This window comes from Acanthopagrus latus, chromosome 21 (assembly GCF_904848185.1).
Source record: "Acanthopagrus latus isolate v.2019 chromosome 21, fAcaLat1.1, whole genome shotgun sequence".
Classification (NCBI taxonomy): Eukaryota; Metazoa; Chordata; class Actinopteri; order Spariformes; family Sparidae; genus Acanthopagrus; species Acanthopagrus latus.
The window spans coordinates 22,951,822-22,977,862 of NC_051059.1; the positions used below are offsets into that span (position 1 = coordinate 22,951,822).

Below are 26,041 nucleotides of genomic sequence, written 5' to 3' on the forward strand. Positions count from 1 at the left end.
AGGTCCATAATGGCCAGACGTGGGCGGGCTGTTCTTCGTTTCCCGTGTACAAAAATGTAAAATGTCATGGCGTCACTCTCCGTGTTCTTATCCGCAAATATCGGAGGGGTTTTGCGAGGATATAAACACAACAGAGCTCAATATCCTGATGACTTGGAGGTAGGATATCAATGTTTGCACTTTTGCCGGGTGGTGTATCGACTTTTTTAAGGTACATTGATGTATTTTCAATCGAGATAAGAGGACGGATGGAGGATGAGGGAGGAGCGCTTGTATCGGCATAGTCTGATGTCGCACTAAAAGAACCTGTCTCCTCCGTAAAAGCCACGCCGGTTCACATCTCCCCTCTCTCACACTCTCTGAGCACCCACTCACTCAAAACCTCCCCTGCACTACCGAGGGAGATACAACACCCGTGTGACGCAGCTCTGCACCTTGTGTGTGTGTGTGTGTGTGTGTGCGAGACAGAGACACTTGTCTGCGTCTGAAGTGAGTCCATAGTATTCGTCCATGGCGTGAAGGTGAGACAGATGTGATTATAAAAACGGAGGCCAATGAGAGTTCACACAGTTCATTCACGAGATATTCATAATGCTCTTTGTCAATGCAATGTGCTCAAATAACTTTAATAATAAAACAAATTTCTTCACTGCTATATTAATTTTAAAGGTCGTGGATCACGGCTTTTTAAACTCCCCCAACACAGAACTACACTATCCTCAAACTGCAGTAGACGTCCTTGATACTCTTATACTCCTGATACAATTTTCGTGGCTTGTGCTGCAAAACTTCCAACATGTGATTTTTGATCTCCCAGCCCTTGTTTTGAGCCGAAGTTACTGTAACTTGACCTCTCTGTGCCCAGTCTGAAGTCGACAGAACAGTCCGAGCCGTCTGAGTGAATCTGAGCTGAGTTTGTTTCTCTTGTGACGGAGCAGCGAGGTGTCTCTGCACGCTGGGACACGATCTAGCTTCCTCGCTGTGCTCTCCGAGAACAATGAAAGAACATGACATTAGGGTTTGTTTAAACTCCGTCCTCACTTCTTCTGGGCCACCACCACCTGTTCTCCTCGTCTTATCTCTCGCCCTTTCCTGCTGATGCTCTTCTCTTTGTCATCAGCTCCTAATCGGTCGATCAACTCTCTCATCCTGTTGGCTTACAGCACTCTCCTGCTCAGGGGAGGGGAGGCTGTGTGCTGATAGTGCTGTACTTTGTTGTCGCACCATCCTTCTTGATCCTCCACGTCTCCACCCCTCTTCTCCTGCACATGTAGCCGGCGTCCTGCCCTCTTTGTTGCCTCCCTTTTATACTCACTCCATCTCTATTTAGCGCTCTTTCTTCTCCCAACATGTCTCCTTTCTCTTTCTCTTTATCTCCAGCTCCTTTTGTTGCAGCACACAACATGCCCCCCCCCCAGCAGCCCCTCTGCTGCCCACTTCCCTTATGTTAACCTTCAAGTTTCTATTCCTAAGGCTGCCTCCCCGCTTCTCCCCTCGCTCTTCCCCTCCATCTGATTGCTTGTTAGTTGGTATGCAGGCTTGGACCCCCATTGTGCGTTCTTGCCTGTCAGCACTCTCTTTTTCCATCTCCCTCCCCACCTCTCTCCCTCTGTCTCTCTCTCTCTCTCCCCCTTTTTTTTCTTCCTCTTTCCAGCTCCTGGTGTCCACTATCAAAAAAAAAAAAGCACTGAGAAATAGCAAAGAGGAAGAGGATGGGGCCAGTTTGGGGGGGGGGGGGGTAAATGGATGGAAAAGAGAAAGAGGAAAAGAGGATGTGGGTTATTGGACAAGGGAATGTTTTCACTTAAAGGCAGAATCAGGAGAGAATGAAACACCCCGAAGAGATAAAGGGCAGCGAGTGAGAGGAAGAGAGAGAGAGAGAGAGGGGAAAAAACAGGGGGGAGGGGCCACGGCGGTGATAATATATGGATGGAGTTTCTATGAAGGTGCAAGCTTGCTAGCGGAATGACAAATGGGTCTCGAGTGACAGAGTATTATATTAAAAAGTAAATTGATATGCAAATGTGGAGTGTGTGGCTTTGGAGGACAGGGATAGCCTGTTGTCCTCACTGGAGTGGAACAGAGAGAGGCAGAGAGAAAGGTGAGAGCTCGGGTGTGATAGTGATATCACAGTTCATTAAAGTGTGTGTTTTTGCACGATTGGTGCAGGTGTGTGTACTTTAAATCTGCGTGAATGTACAGCTCCGTGTGTGTGTGTGTGTGTGTGTGTGTGTGTGTGAGCGTGGGGGTGTATTTACTGTATGAAATGAAGTACAGTGCATTTGGACGGCAGCTAAATGGAACAATGATTCCTGCAGCGGAGACAGATAGTGCTAACTTCACACTGCGGTACGGCAGCATGAGGAGGCGGCTATAGTGGCAACGCAGGCGGACTGCTGTATCTCATTATGAAAGTGAGTTCCAGCTCAAGAGTGCAGCAAACAACTAGCCACCGAACAAGTTTATGTGGTGACTTTAACTGTTTTCCAGCACAAAACGATTCCACCACCGTATCTCAGATAAAATATGCTCTTCATGCCTTTGCTGAATACATATTTGAGGACAGATTCATGTAGCTGCCTGGATTCTTGAGAGGAGACGTATCATGCTACTGTTCAGGTTCATAATATTATATTTGGATTACTACTAGAATTGGTTTACACGCTTTAATGCAGCAACGTCCTCCCCTTCTGTCTGAAACGCTCCTGTCTCTTTAAGGTCACCAAGTCTCCTCCGATTGGTCAGCTCACACATGCCTGATGCAGCACCGCTTACAACAACAACAATGCAGCTGTGCTATTTGCAAAACTAGCCATGAGGCAATCATAATGCAAGTGTGTTACACAGTGATGTAGTGTGATGTCATGTAGTGACCGAATTAAAGGTGACACTTCTGATTGGTCTGTTGGTGCAGACGGATTTATTACCTGCAGAAGAAACCGTATAAAACACTGCAGGGAAGGAAAAAATAAAGAAGGATAATAGGTCTCTAACAGATTAATAGAATAAATACGAGGATCTGAAAGTAAAATGAATTGAAAATTATACAAAATGTCCATAAAAGGTGATCAGAAGATCTGCATCACAGGAAGGAAAAGGTGCATTCCACACGGAAACTGAGAAATGCTGATTTGATCGGTGTGAACCTTGACATTGGAGATTAACAGCAGAAATTACCGATTTGGAGCACAGCGGGAGAAAGGCTTAAAAACAGGGAGACTAAAGTGAAAATCATGAGTGCTGGCAGGTCTGTCAGGGACCCACATGATGTTAAGGTTAGGTTAACAAACTGGCCCAGATTACACGACAAAATACACGTCACGCGTGAATAAAGATGACAGTTTAAAGATCCCCTCTGCACATGTACTAAGACATACTTACAAAAATTCTAATACGATTTTGCAGAGGAAAAAGTATAATTACCATATTAAAATCCTCACAATGGCACCTACTCCTTCTCCCTTATTAAAATCCAGAATATATGAATACATAAAAGTTTAACTGCTGGACACAAAAATGTCTCGTACTTCACTCTGAAGTCCATTCTCTGCGTGTGCAATTACTCTAAGGTTGGAGACGTGATACTCAATAAACCTGATTTTAATAAAGACAGTATTCTTGCTTGTGAGCCAAACAATCACATTCAGTTTGACTGATTTTTTTATTTTTACACAGCATCCCAAAAATGTTTAGGGGAAGGGTTCTTAAAAGAGTCTAGAATCTAAAATGTTTGGTCATCCAACCCTGAAACAGCAGCCTATTTGAGGCTGATGAGGCTAAAGGGCGCCCCGGCAGCTCGACTGTCAGAGTGTCTGCCACTTGAACTCAGGCTGAGGCTGCAGGTTCCATCGAGTCCAAGACAGACGTAGTAAAAACTCTCGCTTTGAGCCACAGCAGGCTGAGAAGACGTCTTAAAGGACTCTCGTTTTGAACTCTGCGAGGACGACACACTGAAATCAACAGTGAAGCTTTAAAAGACTTCACAAAAGCTTTCAGTCTAGACGTCTGTTAAACTTTCAACAGAGGCAGTGAACTGACATCTCTTGCTCAGTGAGTTAGAAGGTTAAAGAAAAGATGTTCTGGTTGAATCTCTGCAGCAAGGCAGGGCTGACTTTTCTGAATAAAAACCCTTAAGCTGAGAGCTTTGAGAGCCTAAACTTGACCATTTAAATGTGAACGCTTCAGATGACTGCTTTGTCATTTGCGGATGCTGTAGTGACAGTGAGTTTTTTTTTTTTTTTTTACACATTTAAAAACATTTCATGTGAGCTGAACACGTACTGGAATCATGGCAGTCAGACAACTATGTGGACTTAATTTCCTGGTAAAAGTGAGGAGTTCAGAAGTCATAAACACAGGAGAGAAGACAATTTAGTTCAGACTAAAAAATGGATCACTAAAATTGTTTAGTTTTTCTGATTTTTTCCTCTGAGAGTTCATAAATTACCATTCTGCATCCAAACGATATAAAAGAAGAGGACAGGTGATTGGTCCTTGCCTGTTATCCAATGTTAACTTTTAGTTTTGGCCCTCAAAAATGTTTTAATAAAAAGTGGAATTGAGAATAATACATATAAATTTGTGATTACCCTATGACTCATGTTTTTGAGATGCTGCCTCACGTTTCCACTTGCAAACTGAATAAAACATTTAAGAAAGACATTACCGCCATCAGGGGAAGATGACTTCCACATTGTCCTCCTGAGTCCAGTTCCAGAGTCGTTAATAGACGGGTTACAGGTCAGCCGCGTTCAGTCGAAGGTTTTAGATAAAATATCTTCCTCAGACACACACGCTGTCGCTCGTACAGACACAGCTGTCGAGGGGGGAAACAAAAGCCACAGCCATGTCAGGTTTGGGTGCCATGTTTAAGACTGCAGCGCTAATGATTCATGACACTTCTAACTGAAGAGGAGAAATGAGTCGCTCTGTAATTACTATGGAAATGTGTTCATTTCCCATCAGACACACACACACACACACACACACACACACACACACACACACACACACACACACACACACACACACACACACACACACACACACACACACACACACACAGAGCCATGCACCGTTGGAGACACAGTCGCTAGCACAGATACACATCCAGCAGTGATGGAGAAGTGTTTCAGACGAGGGTTTTGCAGAACAACCGTGTGTGTGTGTGTGTGTGTGTGTGTGTGTGTGTGTGTGTGTGTGTGTGTGTGTGTGTGAGTGTGTGTGCGCCCCCACGGGATTATCGCAGTCGGAGCAGAGGTGTGACCCATGTCCCTATTCCCCATATGTTCTAAACACATGCCCCAAAGCACTGTGTGTGAGTGTGAGTGTGTGTCAAGGGGGTAATGATCGTCCCCGGGTGTTTGACTGGCTTGAGCCCAGCTGATAACCAGGTGGGGCCCAGCTCCACATTATGCCCCCGCCTCTTTATCCCCAAACACCAGCAACCGGTCTCTACCCTCGTGTGTGTGTGTGTGTGTGTGTGTGTGTGTGTGTATTCCCAAGACGGCCTATTGATGTCTGGGTGCTCTCCGTGCGTTCAGCTGTGTAAAATCAACACATGGATTAAACACCAAATGAGTGAGATTTACAAAGCCTAGTGGGACCCACCTCTCTCTCTCTCTCTCATCCTAACACTTTACTTTCTTTTGTTTTTCCTCTCCCTTTTGTTTTTATTAGTTTTGTCTAACTTCTCCCCTCCCTTGTCTTTATTAAATCTCTGGTTGTCGGTTTCTTTCACTCCTCCCCCCCTTTTTTTTCCCTTCCTCCTCCTGTTGTCCCTTAAATCATGTACAGTCTGTGCTGCCGATTCCCAGTTACTCCTGGCTCTGAGCCCGAATCAATTCATCTTGGAGACGGGACGGACGCACTGACTGGTAGCCGCTTTTACCTGTGCAACGGTGGAAAATAAGAGGGGAGGAAAAGGGGAGCGTGTGGTTATTACGTTGTCCTCTGTACTTCGTTTTATGAAACTGCTTTTTACGTTTTATGGTTTTTGTCCTAAAAATGTTTGTGCCGGATTTAAAAGAGCAGTAAATCTCAGAGTCGGTGTTATGGGCGAGCGGGGCTGTCAAACACTGAAGCTCCACAAAGTGGAAAGATAATATGCTGACAAAACATGACACTCCAAACTATGGCTGATTATCTTTACCCTGATATGAGACGATATACATCATCTTGGTTATATCCTGATTGGCTGAAGTGTTGTCTTTTCTCAGTTTTAAAGGCTGCACTACAGTAAAGTGTCTTTTGCCTGTTCTAGTTGTTCTTTACCCACTTAGTCATTACAATAATGTCAACTGTGATTATCAAAAATCTCATTCAGTTAATAATTTGTTAAAATCCCCATGAAACAGCTTCTAAAGTGCTTCTTGCTTTGGCGTAGTTACATGTTTCCTGTTGAAACAGACAGCCGCCAACAGTGCCGGCTGGACGTTACGCCTCCTCGGACTGGCAGCTCAGAGCGAACACAGTCGGACCAGCGAACACAGTCCTGAAGCGGTTTTCTTGGCAGGTTTGGAACCTGGCAAGCAGGGCTGAGTCAGCAAGAAGGGCTTACCGAACCTTGCGCTTACTTTAGCGACTAAGCTACCGGTATCTGTCTCCAAGGAAACTCTATGAATCACCGCCCTACTCTAATTGTCCTCCGTCGTCGCTCTCAGAGGCCGTCTGGGTCTGAAGGCTTTCACCGAGAAGCTGCTGGTTATCAGTACGTTCGTTTGAAGTTACTTTAGCAAAAAGTGAAGCTATCTGTCCGGAGTGGCTCGAGGCTGAGCCGCAGAAGAATGTTTTCTCCATAAAAACACGACCCAGTTTCACCCAAATCTCTGAATAAAGCTGTGTTATTGTACAGAAACTGTTGAGGTCCAGTCACCTTCGACACACTCCTCTGCTGACGCTCCTCTTTTTATACATCCACTGTAGCATCTTAATATAAAGAAAACATTTATTGAGCAAAAAATGTATACAAGTCCCCAAGTGCAGGATGAGTCATCGACATTTTTAGTGATTTTCCAGAAAGGAACGCTAAAATACAATTAAACGTACTTTCAAAGCAGCTTTTCTGCCATTGTTGGGCCTGATACCGGTGCACAGGTGAGTTATAAAGTGAGCTGTACTGTATTTGACACTAAATGCAACACCGAAAGAGCAAATTTTGACTTAACGGGAATGTAAAAGTTGCAGTAGTCATCCCTTGCCGGCACTAATATCGAGGTATTTCCTCAAAAATATTGTGATCTTTGATTTTGTCACCCAGTTCTAGCATTTACATATTGTTTTTGAAGAGATTTTAAAATATCAAGATCCATACTGTGTATCACAAAACACCCGAAATATATTGCAATATTAATTTAAGGCCATATCGCCGAGTGCTTCTGCCAACATCCCAGAAAACAGCTTCCCCTCTGTGAGGTCTGTAAAACTGAATAAGTTTAACACTTCCGCACAGCTGGAAGGCAGGATCGAGTTGATCAATTTGTCAATACTCTGCCTTGATCGTTGGACCGACCCACACCACGGGGTGTGTGCATGTGTGCACCGGAGGAGGGGGATGATGTTTTTGTTTGTGAGCTCGAACCATAATAATACTGAAAGCAGTGGTTAACAGCCAAGGGGCTCCATAAAGAGGGGAGTGCTTTATGCACGGATCTGCCTCTGTAGGGACATCTATGGCACACACACACACACACACACACACACACACACACACACACACACACACACACACACACACACTCATCCACTCACCCATTCACACAACCTCAGGGCACAACAGCTTAGAGGAAATGTGGAATTGACAGGTAGAAGCAGAGACAAAGGGGAATAGGAATATCTTTTACCCTCCAGGCTCGTCTGACACAGAGGAGTGGGGGTCGTGGAGACCAAAGGAAATATCTGGTTGTTCACACACACAGATATCGGCTGTGTGCAAGTCTAACATAGGATACACACTTAAGGGTATGTTATCCTTCATAGATGTGCTGTAAAGCCATTCTGGTGTGTCCGTGTACGAGGAATGAGAACCAGGAGAGCCAACACAAAAACACTACTTTGTCCTGAATGTAGTACATATATATTAAAACAAACACGTGGATGATGATATACTATGTATCTTTGGCCCCAAATAGCTCAGAGTGTTCAGTTTTAGATCTTCGAGTTGTTGATTAGGACTCTGGATTGCTTAGTAAGAATTCACACGTGCCTGATCGAGTGCTGACAATTGGTATGTACAGCTAGTTTTTGTGTGGTTTTTAATCCATCTGTCCACTTGTTTTTCAGGCACTGTGGATACATTAAAGCCAAGCAGGACCCTGACGAAGAGAAGATGCAGTTCCAACACGGCCGAGGTAAAAAAAAACAAAAAAACACAAAGAAATGCACACATATGTTTGTAGGTACGCTTGATGCACGAATGTTTGTTGCTGTCAAAAATAGGAAATGCACTGAAACTTATTCACTTCATAAACAAAGTCAGATGAATCCCAACACCCTGAAAAGGTTGTTTGTCAAACTTTGTCTGCATACCTTCAAAAGTATGATAAGAGCTGAAACAGTGACAGAGCAGCAAGCAGTGACTGTAAAGAAGTCTCCAACCTAAATAGATCACATTGTTTCACACGTTCTTGCACAAATGTTTGCTGGCACAGTGGAGCTCCTCATGGGTTCCTGTTAAAAATGAGTCATTTTAACACCATCGCAAAACAACAACATAGTTATGTGTTCCATTATGTAATAAATCGTAATGTCAGTCAAACGGGGCACCCACGCTCGGGCTCCCATCTCGACACGTGCTCGCACTCGGGAAATGTAAAGTGATCCACCTCTAACTTTTCGAAATAAATGCATTCCCATACAGCACGCAAAAGCAGATTCAGCACATCTTTATCATTTCTCTTTTCTTTCCACTCATCCAGTCAAGCTTCCAGGCAGCAGGACCTACATCCATCCTCACACCTACGAGGACCCCAACCAGGCTGTCAGGGACTTCGCCAAGGAGATCGATGCTTCCAATATTCGCATAGAAAGAGTCATCGGAGCTGGTGAGTTGGCAGTAAAACAGTAGTGGTCTTTATGAACAACTCCAAAGAAACACTAAATCTTAACTTGATTTAACTCAAATTACTTAACTGTGGCTGATTTGTGTGGAGTCCTTTGAGTCACGGTCGCAATTTGTCTTATTTCTGGCACAGAAGAGCAGGTGAAATTACATAATTTGGGTTATGTAACAATAAATCTATTCAATATTAGATAATAATCTGTTCACAAGCTCTCATGCCTCCTGTCTGTGTTTTTGTAGGGGAGTTTGGGGAGGTGTGCAGTGGTCGACTGCGCGTTCAGGGAAAGAGGGAGATCTACGTGGCCATCAAGAGTCTAAAGGCGGGTTACTCTGACAAGCAGAGGCGGGACTTCCTGTCCGAGGCCTCCATCATGGGACAGTTTGACCATCCGAACATCATCAGGCTGGAGGGCGTCGTCACAAGATGTGAGTTGTTGGGACAAAAACTTGACCTCGCCCGGCGCCTGTGGGCGGATGATGTGTTCGGTTGTTCGTGCCTCCACACACACACACACACACACACCTCTCTCCTCTGTCACACACCTGTGTGAGGCGCAGCAGAGCCGTCGCTGATGTAAACAGGAGCTGACCCTGGATCAGATAAAAGCTCAGTTTCCATGGGAACGCGATGATGACGCATGTCGGTGTGCATGTGAGCGGCGACTGTCCACCTCTCAAGCGACCACTTGTTTGCCTCACATGATTGTGTTAGGCAATTAGAGAGTGTGTGTGTGTGTGTGTGTGTGTTCATAGACACAGGCCTGGTTCAACAAGATGGCTGATTTGTTATCACGGGGCCTCGCGCTCTCTCTGTCCGTACATCCCCCTCGTCTCATAGCACTATCTCACTGTCCTGCTTTCTCTCTCAGTCAGTATCCATCTAATCTCCTCTTTCAATCGCTTTTCTCTCCTTCCATCCCTCCATCAGTCAGTCCCAGTCTCCTCTCCCGTCTCTCTGGTGCTCCCTCTCTCTCTCTCTCTTTTTCTCCCCTCAGGTGAACTCAGAACACATCGACACTGAGCCACGTACATTTGAAAACACATCGTTGTATCTCCATTTTTGACTCCACTGAGGTCACAGGCACAATTTGCGGTGCACTTTTGCTGTGTTTCTTCTTTGGACACAATCCCTCGGAGCTCTTTGCGTGACAGAATTGGAGGGTAACTCGTCTTTATGACACTTCAGGACCTTTGTGCAGTTATCCTGAACTAATGGTAAACTTTGTTTGGGCAGCTTGGATCTGATTAAATGGTCCAACAATGGAAAATGGCAAATACTTACATGCCCAAAAGATAATGTTAGATTTGTATACTGTAGTCATCAATAACATCAGCAGAGGCAATGCAGGACTCCAGTTCAGTTGTTTTTTTCAGTATCCAGTTACTTTCAAGGCCGACTGTTGCTTATACACTCAATCCTGAAGGGAGGCACGCTCTACTGCACAACACATCTATGAGATACATTAGACAATGCAGTAAGGCTGCAACTAGTAATTCAATCATCTGAAAACAACACCAAGGTGAAGCTTGTTTGTCTGACCAACTGTCCATAACTCAAAGATGCTTGGTTTGCTAACATAAGACAAAGAAACGCTGAAACTACTCACATTTGAAAAGCTAGAACTGGAGACTTTATTTTCAACTCCACAAGATAACAGTATCGGGACGATATATTCAGAGAAACTAAATGTAAAATTGAAGTGTTTTCTTCTGTTTACTCATCCAGATTGGACTCTTTCATGTCCTGTGAACAACATTTTTTCTACCGAACAAAAAAAAAAAACAATCCTGGCACTACAAATATGACAAAATGTAACAAACAAGGAAGGGAGAATTACTATAGTTGTGAAATATTAAAAAAAAAAAAAAAGGATGTTATGCCCATTAGGTCTCATCAGAGCTCTTCCAATGTGTGAAAAAGATTATTGTTTACTTTTTTTTTCTCTCCAAAAAGTAGAAATGGATTTATGGCGGGCGTCCTGTCGCCCAGTTTCATTCGGCCTCCGCTGGAATAAATCAAGTCTGATCTCTGCTAATCTGACAGTGCGTCATGTTGTCTGCGCAGCGCAAACCTTCGTTATTCACAGATACCCAAAGTTTGAAACGTCAGAAAAAAAACAGATCTACTGCGGAGTTGTTCTGTTCGGCCCGTCAGGGGGCTGCGTGGCAGTAGATTTAAGCAGACAGCTCTCTCTCACCTCCCACCTATTCTGTGATGTTTTACTTTAACTGTCAGAACAGGCGATCGCTCAGTACAGGTGTTGTCATTATTGAAGTACTCCTGTTGATCGTGCGGTGCAGCGGCGCCTGAATCACAGGTGGAACTTGACGACGCTGAAATGAAACGCGTTCTGCTCGTTTGGATGGCAGCCGACAAAGTGAGCGTAGTGGACGGAAATGAGCCCCTTTTCCCTTTTTGTTCGGGAGTCTGAGTGTGTACGTTTTTGTGCATAATCAGTTCTTTTTGCAATTATCCCGTTAAATGTCTCCTTCCCCTCCTCGTTCGTGTTTCTCGGCGCCGCCGCTCCGCTCCCTCCTCTGGTCTAGACACCTTGTTACGCGGACGTTTGTTACAGATCTGAAGACAAGCGAAAGGAAGAGGCAGACAGCCGCCAGAAAAGAAACAGAATTGTAAACATTCAGGCAGACAAATAACATCCCACCACCACCAGCAGCAGCACCAGCAGCACCACCTCCCCCTCCATCCCTGTCTCTCTCTCTCTCTCTCTCACACACAAAGATCTTCAGTCCATCACACACTGGTGCTCAGTGGCACTTAGTCCGACAATAAAAGAGCAAATGCATATGCATAGGCTTTTATCATGAATATTAATAATTTATAAAGTTAATTGGATGTGTTTTTTAGCCTCATGAATATTCAGCAGTCTGCATATTAAGAATGAGACCCTGCTGCATTTCTTATTCAGTCCCTCTGTCATTCTTTCGCTTTACTTCCCCTCTCTCTCTCCCATTCTCTCGCTTATTGTCTAAATAATGCGTGTTGTTAGCCGTGACCTTTGGTTAGCAGGACTGAGGTGGTTTGTGGAAGCGCAGCAGCAACCAACTAAATTTGAACGTGTGCTGTTGTTTAGTTTTTTGTTGTTTTTTTTCTTTCTTATTCTGACAGGCAGACGTGTAATTGCGGCACTTTCTCCCCGCTGCCACACATCACGTATCTGATTTTGAAATACCAGAATAATTTCAGGAATTACTGCCGAATCCTTGAAATAATTCTGCGACAGAGGACAGTAGCGGGAGTTGACAGTGAAAGAGCAACTGACGGGCAACTTAAACGTGAAAAAGGGGCGCTCTGTGCTCTCATGAATATAAAAACATCATTGTGCGTGTTGTTCTTTTCCGCGCCACGTCTACTGTTAAAGAGCGTCTCCTTGTGTCCCTCTTCTCACCTGTCTTCACGGCACATTGAGAAGCTGATAGAGCCCCTCAGAAACAAATCTCACTAGCGGAGCAGTAATTTCACAGGTCACAGCCCAGGGTGGGTATGTTCGAGCGAGGGGTGAGAGTTGAGATGGGTCAATAATTCCTTCAGGCCCTTTTTTCTGAAGCAGCAGCTGGTCCCTTCACACCGCCCTCAGTCTAATCAGGCGGGCTGACCCTGGCTGCTCTGGGCTCAGGTGTGTTGGATTGGTTTGTGTAGGTGTACGGCGCAGCAGAATCAGCAGTTGAAGGAGTAATGTTGGTTGGTGGAGTACGAGGAGTAATTGGTCTTGTCACAGCTCTGCAGTGGTGGTGGTGTTGGCAGTAGATGTACAGTACATGTGGTTGTAAGAAACAGAGGCAGAGGCTGTTTTGCTTCCAGCGCATCCAGATGTACAGAATACATGTTCAAATTATGTATGTGCTTGACCAAATGCAGTGTGTGTAGTTATACAAATTACAGAAGGAGGCAAAACCACAAACGCACTTGAACTTTTCCAAATTCACCTCATAATATTTTGCATTTTTTCACATTTATCTCCTGCTAAACGACTAATAATGTGCTGGTAGACTTTTCTCCCAAAGCACCATTACTTCTGATGCTACTATTCATTGTGAGGCTTATACGCTCAAACCTGAAGAGGCCAGCTCTGCTGTACAACGGTATCAGCTACCATACGAGACAAAGGGAAGCTGCAGGAGCGCTACTGAAAAGTTGAAGATGTGCATTTTTTTTCGAACATGTAATGTGGGATCATGTGAGGTCAGAGCAGATAATTAGCGCGGGAATAAAACTGCATAATGGTGCATCACAGACTATAACCTAGGTTACTTCAGAGTCAGTAACCATACATACTTGGCATAAAAAGTGCAATGAGGTAGATCGAGCAAGTAAACGTCATCCATACGCATCACATCCACAACACTGTGTCAATGTAACAATATGACGTCAACAATAGGAAGCTCCAGTTTATGTTGGTGTCATTTGTTAAGTAACATTTCCTGGTGTAATGCTAATTTTCAGAACATTTTCAACAGATTAAGCTCTTAAAAAGTGAAGGACATGAACGTGTCCTTATCATCCCAAGTGTTTATGACTCCTATGAGAAGAAAAACTGGAACTGAGGAATTCTTGGTCATTTTTTTTTTTTGCTTTAAAAATGATCATCTCAACTCTACAGCAGGAAATGCTGTGTATTACCACGTGTGTGGATAGATTCAGATTCAGTATACAATGTAAAGTCTGTGGTGGTCCTTTCGTGTGGTGGTTTAATAATGGACTTTCAGCTCTGCACTGTAGTGACGAGTACAGGAAGCAATAATCCTAGTAATAGCCGGGCTCCTTGTTTTTGTTGATGTCGCAGGAAAAGTGCAATTATTAATCTTAATCATACAGTATAAAGTATTATTAGTGGTAATAGTGGTAGTTGGGGTGGCAGTGATGGTTGTAGCGGTATTTATGTTTATTTTGCACAGTTGTATTTTACATTAGGGAATGTGCATGAGTGCGTATTTTGGCTGTCTGCAATTTCCTTTTTCATTTGTGTGTGTGTGTGTGTGTGCATGTGTGTGCGTGTGTGTGTGTCCTCGCCGCTTAAAACCTCATAAGCCCTCAGCCCCTGCCGTGTGCCACTCTAATAACCTACTCTGCTGTCTGTCACCTGATTGTTGCTATTGTCATGCTAATTAGAGCACCACATGCAGAAAAAGAGGAGGGGGAGATCATTCTTTTCTCTATCTGCCTCTCTACACATCAGGAAAGTGCAGCAATCTGCCCCCTCCCTCAATCTCCACCTCCCCCCCACCCCCCCCCTCCATCTCCTTATCTTCCCTTCATCTCCCACGTCTCTCATTTTATCCATCCGTCCTTTATGTGTTTTACAATCGCTGCAACAATCGGCTCATTTGGAAAACCCTCAATTACCGAGCTCCATCTCATCTGCCCACATCTCACACACACACACACACACACACACACACACACACAAACCCCCTAACACACTACCACACCAACACACATGCACAAACCCCCTAACACACACATTGAAAAAAAAAAAAAAAAAAAATATCCCGCTCTACAAAGGTGCCATTAAAAACCACGTCTTTCCCACCCGTCTTCTGTTTGAAGAAACTGGTGATTAGTTTTAACTGTGTGTCTTTGTGCGCCGAACAATACGTGTTTCAATGTTTCAGACTGTTTGAAATTATTCAGGTTTCTTTAAATATGTGTGCAGATCTGGAGATTTGGACCGCGGAGACAAATGGGGACGAGGACAAACAGGGAGGGGACAGCAGAGAGGAAGGTGACGGAGGGGGCGGAGGTGCGGACGGATGAGATAGGATACAAGAGCGAGGAAATGAGAGACGATGGGGCTCGTGAACAAATGAGGGCAACGAGAGGGGGGAAAGATGTGCGAGGAGATTCGAGGGAGAGAGGGGCGGGCGGACGGGAGAGGAGGGAGATGGCGAGGAGACAAACGTGAGGAAATGAGAGGAGACGAGAAAGCGAAGAGAGGGGAGGAGAAGTGAAGAGAGGAGAGGAGATAAGGTTATTGAGTTTCTGTCTCTCCGTTTCTCTGCACCCCCCCCCCGACTAGCAGCCTCACATGGAGCTTCCCAGAACAGAGATCTGTCCTGTGTTAAAAGCATTGTATCACTTAGTTCGGACCCTTAACATTAATCAATACAGCAGTTATTTCATTTTCTCTTTTGTAGCTCGGCCCGTCTCATTCAATAATGCGGTAATGCGGCCTGCTAGCTCACACACACACAGATAACCACTCATAATGTAATTGTCCTGATGTATACGGACTCTATCACGTTCGTTTACACTTACACCAACACACAAAAACAGCCCCTCATAATGAGATTTCCCCTGTATACTGTATAGAGGTTATCCTTATCACTTCCATACACACACAGACACATGTGCAAGGCACTTTTGCCCCGGCAGAGTCAAACCGCGTTGATTTGCGCTTCCAATATTGGTTTAAACGTGCAGAGTTCTGCTGAGTCGTTGTCAAGATGGACCCTGGAGATGGTCGTCCACAAATCTGAAGGTCGGCGGTTCGATCCTCGGCTGCACGTCGAAGCATCCTTGGGTTGATTGCTGTTTTATCGTTGTGCGAATGGCCGAGCGTAGAAATATCATGTGGCCAACAGTGTATGAATGAATGAATGGGTGAGAGTGACAAGCGCTTTGGTTTGAGAAAGAAGTGCTAAAGTGTAAATGCATGTCCATTTAGCGTTGGGTCAAAGCATGCCCAACCGTGTACAAGCAGGTTGCAGCGATATCATGTGGACTTGATCATCATTCAGGGATGAATGGTTGCCTCCTCTGTTATATCCATTTCTTTATCCCATCTCTAGTTTTTCAAGCAGTAAGCAGTGCTGTAGCTGAGACCACCTAAACCTACACCAGATCGTGAACCAGACCAGAGTGTAAAGAGCCTAGACAAGACCAAACCTCTGAGGAAACAGACAAAGTCAGGACCAAGACTTAAAGATACATGCAAACCATCGGCACTCCTGAAATTAACCTCAAAGATCCACTTTGATACAAAATGCCAGAGGAGACAAATGAAAAAGCTTTCATTCACCTCCTCTGTGACCATGTCTGTGTGTGCCAGTGGAAGAGTCCTGGTAAAAGAATCAAAAAGCATCGCGGAGTTGAATGTTACGAGCGTATGAAATGATTCAGTGATATCTCTGCAGTTGTGGCCTCGACTGCTCTCGATACAAATTCTAGAGGAGTCCGAGTCAAGGCCGGGTAAAAATGCAGTTGATTCCGAGACGAGACCTTGGAAGAGTTCATTCATGAGTACTACAACATGTGATGGATGCCGAGCAAAGTCGTGACAAAGCTGGGAAAAAAAAAAAAATCAATGATGATAAGAAGCCAGCTACCAGCAACATTGCACAGCGTAATAGTACACGGCGCTAAAGAGGGTGCTGCTTTTAAACATCGATGACTCAAGCGTGTCAGCGGTTAAAGAAAAACGCCTTAAAGCCTGCGGGCCTGTTGTAATGGAGATAATGGCAAACCAGCGAATGTGTACGGAAAAGGGCAATAAATGACTTTGTCCTGGGGAGAGCAGAGACAACACTTTGTACTTTTACTTAATGAAGAGCTGTAAAAAGAAAAAAGAGCAAACTCTCTCACTGATCCATTCCATAACACACTCCACCTGGCAGAACATCAATACCCAATCTGCACACACACACACACACACACACACACACACACACACACACACACACACACACACACACACACACACACACACATCCATACACTGGGAGGCGTTTTTTTTAGTGCCGCAAACGGCTGTGTTATTTCTGAAGGCGATGAAAGGCAATAAATTCGAATGAATATGAGCGTGATTAGTTAATTATGTGCTTTCAGGAGGAAATTGAGGAGTGCTTGTGAATGTTTGGCGGAGAGGAGCTCCACGACGAGCTGGAGAGGCTCCATCCTGCCTCTGTGTGTGTGTGTGTGTGTGTGTGTTTGAAATGTGGCTGCCATGTGATGAGGTCGCAACAAGGAGTGAAAGGGATTCATTCAATCGCTGAGTGTGTGTGTGTGTGTGTGTGTGTTTGTGTGTGTGTTTGTGTTGGCACCTGACATAAAGAAACAGAATGATCCAATGTACGGCGCCAGTGTGTGTGGTCGGGGTTTATTGGTAACCCCTGTTATCCTTCAGGGTTGCAGGGATGATTCTATATGGCAGGTGTCCAGATGATGGCGAATGATAGCAGAGGGTGTGTGTGTGTGTGTGTGTGTGTGTGTGTGTCTGTCTGTCTGTCTGTCTACATGCCGGGCTCACATGGTCCTCTAAGCCCGAGACAACGGGATGAATGTGTTTCATTGTGCTTCTCGCTTGACCGCATTTCATACTCTGGGCGGAAAGGTAATATTCTCCTCCACTGGTAACATACATACTTTACATGGGCTTACACGGACACACACACACACACACACACACACACACACACACAAATAGATGTAGCAAACACATAGTCAAAGACATAATTGGTTTTCAGAGGTAGATTTTAAAGCCCTCCCCCCATTTCATGCTTCTATATTTTTCAGAATATGACATTCAGGTGTGTGTATGCTTGCCTCTTCTGTAGGACACACACACACACACACACACACACACACACACACACACACCTAAGTTGAGGCTGTGAAGAGTGAGACCTCCATCCAGTCAGGATCAATCGGATCAACTGTTTTTATCTGTCACTGCGAAATGCACACACACACACACACACACACACACACACACACACACACACACACACACACAGATCAGAGCTAAAACCAGGTGGTCATCATTGCGCCATCCCTCCCCACTTGCCATGCCCTGAAACCAGCCCTCTCTCTCTTTCTCTGTTGCTCGCACACACACAAACACACACACACAGAGTGGCACACACACACACACACACACACACACACACACAACACAGGCCCCGTGTGGAGATAAATGTGACCAGCAGTCCTCACCCCCAGCAGAAGAAAATCCAATTCTCTTTCACTTTTATCCCTGAGACTAATGTTACTGTCAAAGAAGACACCACCACCAGAGACCAGGCGACTCTGTTTGTGTGTGTGTGTGTGTGTGTGTGTGTGTGTGTGTGTGTGTGTGTGTGTGTGTGTGTGTGTGTGTGTGTGTGTGTGTGTGTGTGTGTGTGTGTGTGTGTGTGTGTGTGCTGCAGTGAGATAGTGAATTCATTTAAGGTGATGTATTGCTGTCTTTACCTACAATCTCACTGTAGGCCTCTGTGGTGTTGTTCCTGCCTTTCCATGACAAGACTTTGACCCCCTCCTCTTCCTCTTCCTCCTCCACCTCCTCCTCCACCTCCTCCAATCCAGGCGTCATTTCCCTCTTTAATCTTTGAACCCTTCACAAATTTTTTTTTTCTAATTTTTTTTTCTTTTCATTTTCATGTTGAACTTTTCATTTCAAACCAAGAAGCTTCATTGTCATTAAGTTCTTTACATTTTTATTCATCAGAGTAAGATCAGAAAAGAGACAGACAAAAAGTTGTGATGACCAGGAAAAAGACGAAGGAAGGAAGGAGGGAAGAGAGAGTAAGTAAGATAAGGAGGAAAGGAAAGGAGAGGAAGAGGAAAAGGATTTTAGGGTAGACAACGGGACAGTTTCATTTCCACTACTTGTTTCCTTTTTCTCGTTGTGGTTTTAACGATTATTTCTATCCCTCTGTCTCTACTCCCTCAGTTCCTCTCCCCCACGTCATGCTGCATTTATCTCTCCCCCAGGTTTTCTCCCCCCCCCCCAACATCTCTGAGGTCTGATTGGGGGAAATGTGACCTATTCATCACGTCTGACATAGTCTGTGTGTTTACAAGCCATGCACAGACACACACACACACACACACACACACACACCATCATTTGTATGGCACGTCGCGTGTTTGTTTGTGATTGTGAAAGCTCGGCTGTAGGAGGTGGTGTCTATAGGGAGAACCCTGTAAAACACAGACAACTGCTGTTTTTGGTGTGTGTGTGTGTGTGTGTGTGTGTGTGTGTGTGTGTGTGTGTGTGTGTGATGTGACTGAAGGTACTTTGTTAATCATTTGTAAGCCCCAGCAGATGCCATGCAGGGGACCAGGGTGCGCGGGGCCTGTCAGTCAACCACCCTTTCATCACACGCACAGAAACACACACTCGTGCAGGTGCAGGTGCACAACGATCCAACCACATCCCCCTTTCCTTCCCCCTTGAGGCTGATTAGTATTCATGAGATCTCAGGAGGCCCCCCCCCCACACCCACACCCACACACACATGCAAACACACACATATTCTGGTGGATTGGTCCATTCTAATTATCTCCTGGCGTTTATGGAGAGGGCTGATTAGAAGCTGTCAGTGTGACTGATGACGACATGCCATGTTATCCCCCAGAGAGAGACGGAGAGGAAGGGCTGGTCACAGCTGTGGACTCCACTACTTCTCTGTCCCCGTCTCTTTATAGTCAGTTTTTTTTTTTTTCCTTCCTCGTAATTCTGCTCCACTAACAGCTTGCCTTCTTGTGTGCCTACACAGGTAAACCGGTGATGATCATAACGGAGTTCATGGAGAACGGATCCCTGGACACTTTCCTCAAGGTGAGAACAAACACAACGGTAACTCTTCCTCCAAAGGTCAGGGCCACAATTTTTTTTTTTCTTTTTTTTTTTTTTACAAAGGCCATGTGGAAAATGATGTCCCAGCTGTAAAGTGTTTGAAATTGTAGAGCCCATTTCCGCCAAATTGCCGTACTGGAGGGGAAATTCTTTTAAAAATATATAAAAGGCACCTGATTGAAACTGTCTTTTATCCCACATAGCTGGTGAGTTCAGTCCATTAAAGTTTTACAAAGTCCACCAAGGACTTAAGTTTAGCCGATCAAGGGCTTAAATCAGCAGATGAGAGTTTCTAAACTGTGTTCTGATCCACATTTTCATATGTAGTCACAAATCTAAGAGCGTAAAAACTGTTGAAAATCACACATTTTTTGTTAACTGATAAATCTGTGCTGCTAGTAACAACACATCTCACCACTTTCAGTTTAACAAATGCAACACATCTTCATTAAACAGTTCAGCTGACAAAGATGAATAATTACCATCTGTAATTAAACAAAGTGAGAGTCTTTTATGGGGTTAAATTAGTGAACAAACAGTAAGAAGAATGACAAATGCTGTTTTAGCGGTAAGAAACAAGCCATCAGTATATAATACATAAACAGAAGTAGTTATTATATATTCAGTACACGTATGCATACACAGGAGGTGGATGAGAACAGACATATTCAGATGGATGTGCGGCCTCTCCAACCTTTCATCACATGATAACATATCCTAGAGCTGAAAAACAGCAGACTGCTGACAGAGGGGTAATAAAACAAAGAAATCGTATCGCCCTGCGCTCCGGCATTGGACACACAAAAAAAGAAAAACTGGTTATCTCAAATGTAACATGATACGGTGGAAGCGATTTGGTCAAGAGTCAAAATGGCAATTGGTGCAAAAAACGAAAAAATCACTTCCAAATGTAAAAGTGTAAATCAGAAATACGGAGATGTTTATTACGGTGAGGGGAAAAAAACTGTCTGCAGAGAAAGCGAGTGTTTCTCCGTGGCAGATTATTACAAAATTGAGACCTGTAAAGCAGATTTTACTCAAGGTTACTGCTGAACATCTTATCAGTGACTTAAAAAAAATCAAAGGAAGTCTGTGAAGGTTGGGCTTTGTAATTAAAATTGACATTATGACAAGAGCTAAAAGAGCCTGTCACTCAATAGGTCATTACACAAACTGATGGGCTTAAAGATCCTTCCAGGCATTTATTTTCACCGAAAATCACCCAAAAAAAAAAAAAAAAGATATGAGATGTTAAGTTTATTTAGGAAATCAGGATGCTTTTATTCCTCATAATCAACACAAGGTTTTGAAGCATTAGCTGAAAAGTCAATTACGCACACAAAAGTATGGATCCCCATTTAATTGCAGACGCAGTAAACAAAACGTGCATGTTGTGCATTTTTGGATGATGATTCCTGTTCATAGAAAAAACACGTGCCGAGAAAGGAGCGAGCGTGCGGTATTGACTCAGCTGAGGAGCCTCTGAATTGGGTTTTGCATACACCCAGATGAATAGCTTGTTGCAGCCTTGGTGTGCCTGGCATTGAAAAGTCCCCCTGATTCATATTCAGAGTTGTTTGTCAGCCAGTAAAATCGCTGCAGTGCTCCAAAGCCATTAAGCCTGTGATGATAGGCCCATCGCTAAATAGACACCAATCCCATCAGCAACACTGAAGCAAAATGGAATGAAATCTGACAGATATGAAAAAATAAATAAATAAATGGTTTTGGCAGACTGAAACGTGCACACACACACACACACAGACGCATGTTGTGTGTTACAGTTTGTATTGTAATGAGGGTCATAAAAAGTGTCCGCAGTGGCTCAATATAATTACGGAATCTGTTTTATGGGATTTACAGCTCATCCGTGCTCCTGGAGTCCATGTGTGTCTTTAATTATGATGACCATTTATTAAGCAGCCGCCCCCCCAGAAATAACAAAACCAGCGTTCTGTCGGAGAAGCGCGCAGCTTCAGTAGCCTCTCCGTCCAACACGTTTTCCTCTGTAAGTTTTCTAGTCGGGGGGGGGAAACTTAGCAATATGCCAGATTTTTCCATCTTTACCTTTTTTCATCTGTCTCCTTCATCTCCTTGTCTAACCTCTCTGCCCTGCATTTGTCTCCTCTCTCTTCCCGTGGCCTGCCCACCCGCTCCCTCCTCCTTCCTGGCAATGCAATGTGGTGGGCAGATTGATAGAGGAAGTCTGTAGGTTTGTTAGACAGTCCAATCAATCAGCATCTCACAAAACCACCGGCTAATTAACTTACTCCACAGCTGCCGAGGGAGAGAGAGAGTGAGAGAGAGAGAAGGAACGATAGAGGAAGGGAAGGGAAGGGCAGTGGAGGGGGGCGCACAGATGCAGAAAGATGAGGGAAGATAGATGGATGGATGGAGACCGAAACTAAGTGATACTTTCTCTGTCTCTAAGACAGAGACTGAGGAGGGACGGAGATGGATGGAGAGGACAAAAGAGACAGAGGGAAGGAGAGATGATATAAAGGGGAGAGGGTGACTGATAACATGGATGGCTTTTTAACGGGGACTGTTGGCCCAGGGCAGAAATAATTGGCAGAGGAAGGTGAGCTGGACCGTCATCGATCAACAGGCTCCGCTCTCTGCCAAACACAGCTCAAATCTGAAATCCAGTGAGCTCTGCTCGTGGCACACGGTCAGTGTCAGAGAGGAAAGTTTTGTCTGCTCTGTCAGATACAATCCACAGAAACTTGGATTTTTTTGTGATCCTCTATTGATCCCTGGGAGGAGAAATTCATCTTTTGCTTGCCACCCTCCAGAGAGAGGTCAAAGCACAGGCTTAGCCAGGGCTGGAAGGGATTCTTGCTCAGGGACACTTCAGAAGCGCAGATTGCTGCCATTACAGAGGCTTGAATTCTGGCTTAAACCTTCACTTCCTGCTGTGGTTGTTGAAGGACCCCGCCCTAATCACTATGCCACCCTGCTGCAGCGTTTACACTCTGCTGTCTCCTTGTCTCCCCCTCCAGAAACATGACGGCCAGTTCACAGTCATCCAGCTGGTCGGCATGCTGCGCGGCATCGCCTCGGGTATGAAGTACCTGTCAGACATGAGCTACGTTCACAGAGACCTGGCAGCGCGAAACATCCTGGTCAACAGCAACCTGGTGTGTAAGGTGTCCGACTTTGGCCTGAGTCGAGTTTTGGAGGACGACCCAGAAGCTGCCTACACTACGAGGGTAAGACACACACTCACAGGTCGCAGCTGTCTTAAATTAATGTCATGTCATATCAGAATTGGACCTCTGCAGTGTCAGATTGGGTCCAAATCCAAAAGCCTAAAAGGAAATCGATTTGAAAAGGACCCAGGGGCAGTCAGAAATGATCCACACTAGACCCAAAGATAATCAGACCAGATCCAAAATGTGCTCGACCCAAAAAGACCCAAGTAGAGGAAGAACACCAACGCTGGCGGCTGAATGCTACGCCACAATTTAATCAGCAGCCAACAGTTGAAGAGGAGTTATGCAAGTTGTTTTTTCGCTGCACTTCACGGTCCCCACTCTCCTTCTCACCTCTTAAAAGGAAAACATTCTTTTCTTGACGGATAGCTGATAGCGAGTCTCAGGACTCATACATTAGAGGCACAACAGACTGGGTAGTCATTACGAATTGAATCTCTGTGTAACATTACATTTTCCATGGTTCAACACATCTGGAAGCAGCAGTCTTGTGAGGGGAAGAGGGGAGCCTGCTGCTTTGACTCCTCTTACGTGTCAACAGGGCGTACAGATAGACGTATTGATGCACAGACCCGATACCCGCGGCACTGGAACGAAACCCTAGTCGGATTATAATTAGAACGACTCTGGTGTCCAGTCTCAGATACTACAGCAGGAACCGAGCCGACTTGTGATGACCTCTTCTCTCCTTCTCTAAAAGTTTCTGTAATGGCTGGACAAAGACACAAGGCTCTGAAACTATATTACACAGTGCAGCTGGTTTCCCTCACAGTTGGAGTTGTGTATGAGGTCATGAAGCCACACGAACAACATAATATTCACTGTGAAATTAAACGCACCCAAACTCCTCCTCCCCTGCACGTCTTTGCCTATATATAGTCAAATTAAAGAAAGTCTTTGGCAACATCACCATCCACTCACGGCGCACTGAGAGAATGAAGAAACTCAAACGTCAGTGAGTTAAACCGCTGCAGAGTAACTCATCTAAAATGCCCACAAGGACTTGGCATTATTCATATTCATAGGAAGTGTTGGGGATGTTATTTTTAATATGGCATTAGCATTGCCCTGGGAGGAGTGTATCAGCCGCTGACTGCTCTATTGCAATCACACACACACACACACACACACACACACACACACACACACTTCCACTGATGTCAGGAGACGTAGATGGAGGGCTGCAGGCGCGGAGGGTGGAGGGGGTAGGAAGGGAGAGGCCGAGGCGGAGATGGGGAAGAGACACAGAGAGGCAGGATATCAAATAAGAGTGAGATCGAGGGAGGCTGAGAGAGGGAGAGAAAAAAATAAAAGGAAGGCAGGGGAAGGATCCAGTGAGAGCAGTTAAGAGAGAGGGGGGGGGGATAGGATGGGGTAGGGGTGGACAGGGGGGTGGTGGAAACAAAAGTGCAGCGCCGAGTGACTTGGCAGCTTCGTCTTTTATTTGACTTTGACCAAGCAGAGATGGGGGATGCTAGGTGGTGCAGAGGCAGCTGCCGCATGTTAAAATGCTGAACCGAGCCCTATAGAGGTACAGTGTGTGTCTGTGTGTGTGTGTGTGTGTGCGTGCGTGTGTGTGCGTTAGACAGAGTGAGACAGAGGGCGGAGGTATCTCACCGCCTATTGTGACTATACAGTCGGAGCTATGGAGTCCTTTTGATCCCTGCATCAACAGCAAAGGCGGCGGCAGCAGCAGCAGCATGGAGGCAGACAAAAGAAGTTGATGGCAAAAGAAAGTACAGGAATAAACAGGGGAGCAGAGGAAACCCTGTGTTGTGAGCATATAGGGGAGGTGTGCTGGCTTGTTAAAGGAGAATTCCAGTTTTATTAAACCTGGGCCTTGTGTTTACATATTTTTGGTGTTTAAATAACTAACAGGTACAGCATCTTTGTCATCCAGCCAGTAGACCATCTCAGCCAAGCCCTAACACTGGTTATAACGTCAACATCCATCGAGAGTCCATTTTGTTATCACTGACAAGCTCAGATTGTTATTGTGTCTGACAACTTAAGGACAGGAGCCCTTCAGAGATGAACCTCTTCTTTTTTTTGGGGGGGTTCAAGAGTGAGATCCATTTTGTTTAAGCAGAAACAGACGCTTCCCAAATTCACCAGACCCAATGCGCAAAACCAGCGATTTTATCATTGTACAGCACATTCGCTCAAATCTGACACAAAAACACAATACACAAAAAAAAAAAACATCAAAAATGTATTGCTTCGTCTTTCATCACCAACTCTGGTTTGGTTGAAATAAAACTCTTAATTCAACATGTTCAATGTGAGAATATCCTGGCGGTACATGCTGTTTTCTCCCACTGCTTCTTTGATGTTCAACCTCCGTCTCGCTACCCTGATATTTTCTACCTGGGTAAATAAAGAGTTTATTTCAAACCTAACCAGAGTTGGTGACTGTAAGAGCAAAAGAAAGATGGTTTTGCCAATTTTTTCTTTTTTCTTTGTTTCTTGCCCAGTTTGAATAGAATGTGTTTCACAATGATTCAATTACTGTTTCTGCAAATGGAGTCTGGTGGATTTGATGAGTAACAACAAAAGAGGCTGTTTTCTGGTTAAACAAAAAAGGGATTTAGTTTTTCACAAAGATGTGTATCGCTTTACGGATCCTTTCCACAATGTTGCGAGACACTTAGCAAAACAATCCGCGTCTAGTCAGGGACAAAAAGCTTGTGTCGCAGCTGCTGGCTTTTGTACCTACTGGTCATTTTCATACTAAGATATCTTAACATAGGGCCTCAGCTTAAATATGTTGAAATTATCCTTAAAGTTGTTGAGTAATCTCCTCTGCTGTGGTCTAAAAGGCAGCAAATGTCTCTGCAGCCAGCAGCGTATGATTTGTTTTGTCAGCTCTGCTCTTGATTTATAACTGAGCTCGGCCACAAACATGTTAATAAAACAACCTCTAAATATTTACACCGTTACTGGCAGGATCAAACATCACGTCCAGGATGATATATTCAGTATGCCAAGAATTCTGTTGACTACGTTTTGAACCTTCTCCAGGGAGGGAAGATCCCCATCAGATGGACGGCTCCAGAGGCCATAGCCTACAGGAAGTTCACCTCGGCCAGCGATGTGTGGAGTTATGGTATCGTCATGTGGGAGGTGATTTCATATGGAGAGAGACCCTACTGGGAGATGTCCAACCAGGATGT

At 44.8% G+C, this 26,041-nt stretch overlaps 1 protein-coding gene across 6 annotated transcripts in view; it reads left to right on the top strand.

The window, feature by feature from the left end:
- The window catches only part of epha4b (eph receptor A4b), a 103,506-nt gene that overhangs the window by 71,308 nt on the left and 6,157 nt on the right, over positions 1-26,041 (top strand). For all 6 annotated transcript variants that reach the window (XM_037085202.1, XM_037085204.1, XM_037085205.1 and 3 more), the window contains 6 exons: positions 8,281-8,348; positions 8,916-9,041; positions 9,299-9,484; positions 19,574-19,635; positions 22,656-22,865; positions 25,890-26,039. In XM_037085202.1, the coding sequence (XP_036941097.1) occupies positions 8,281-8,348; positions 8,916-9,041; positions 9,299-9,484; positions 19,574-19,635; positions 22,656-22,865; positions 25,890-26,039 (802 nt within the window). The remainder of the gene's footprint in view (positions 1-8,280; positions 8,349-8,915; positions 9,042-9,298; positions 9,485-19,573; positions 19,636-22,655; positions 22,866-25,889; positions 26,040-26,041) is intronic.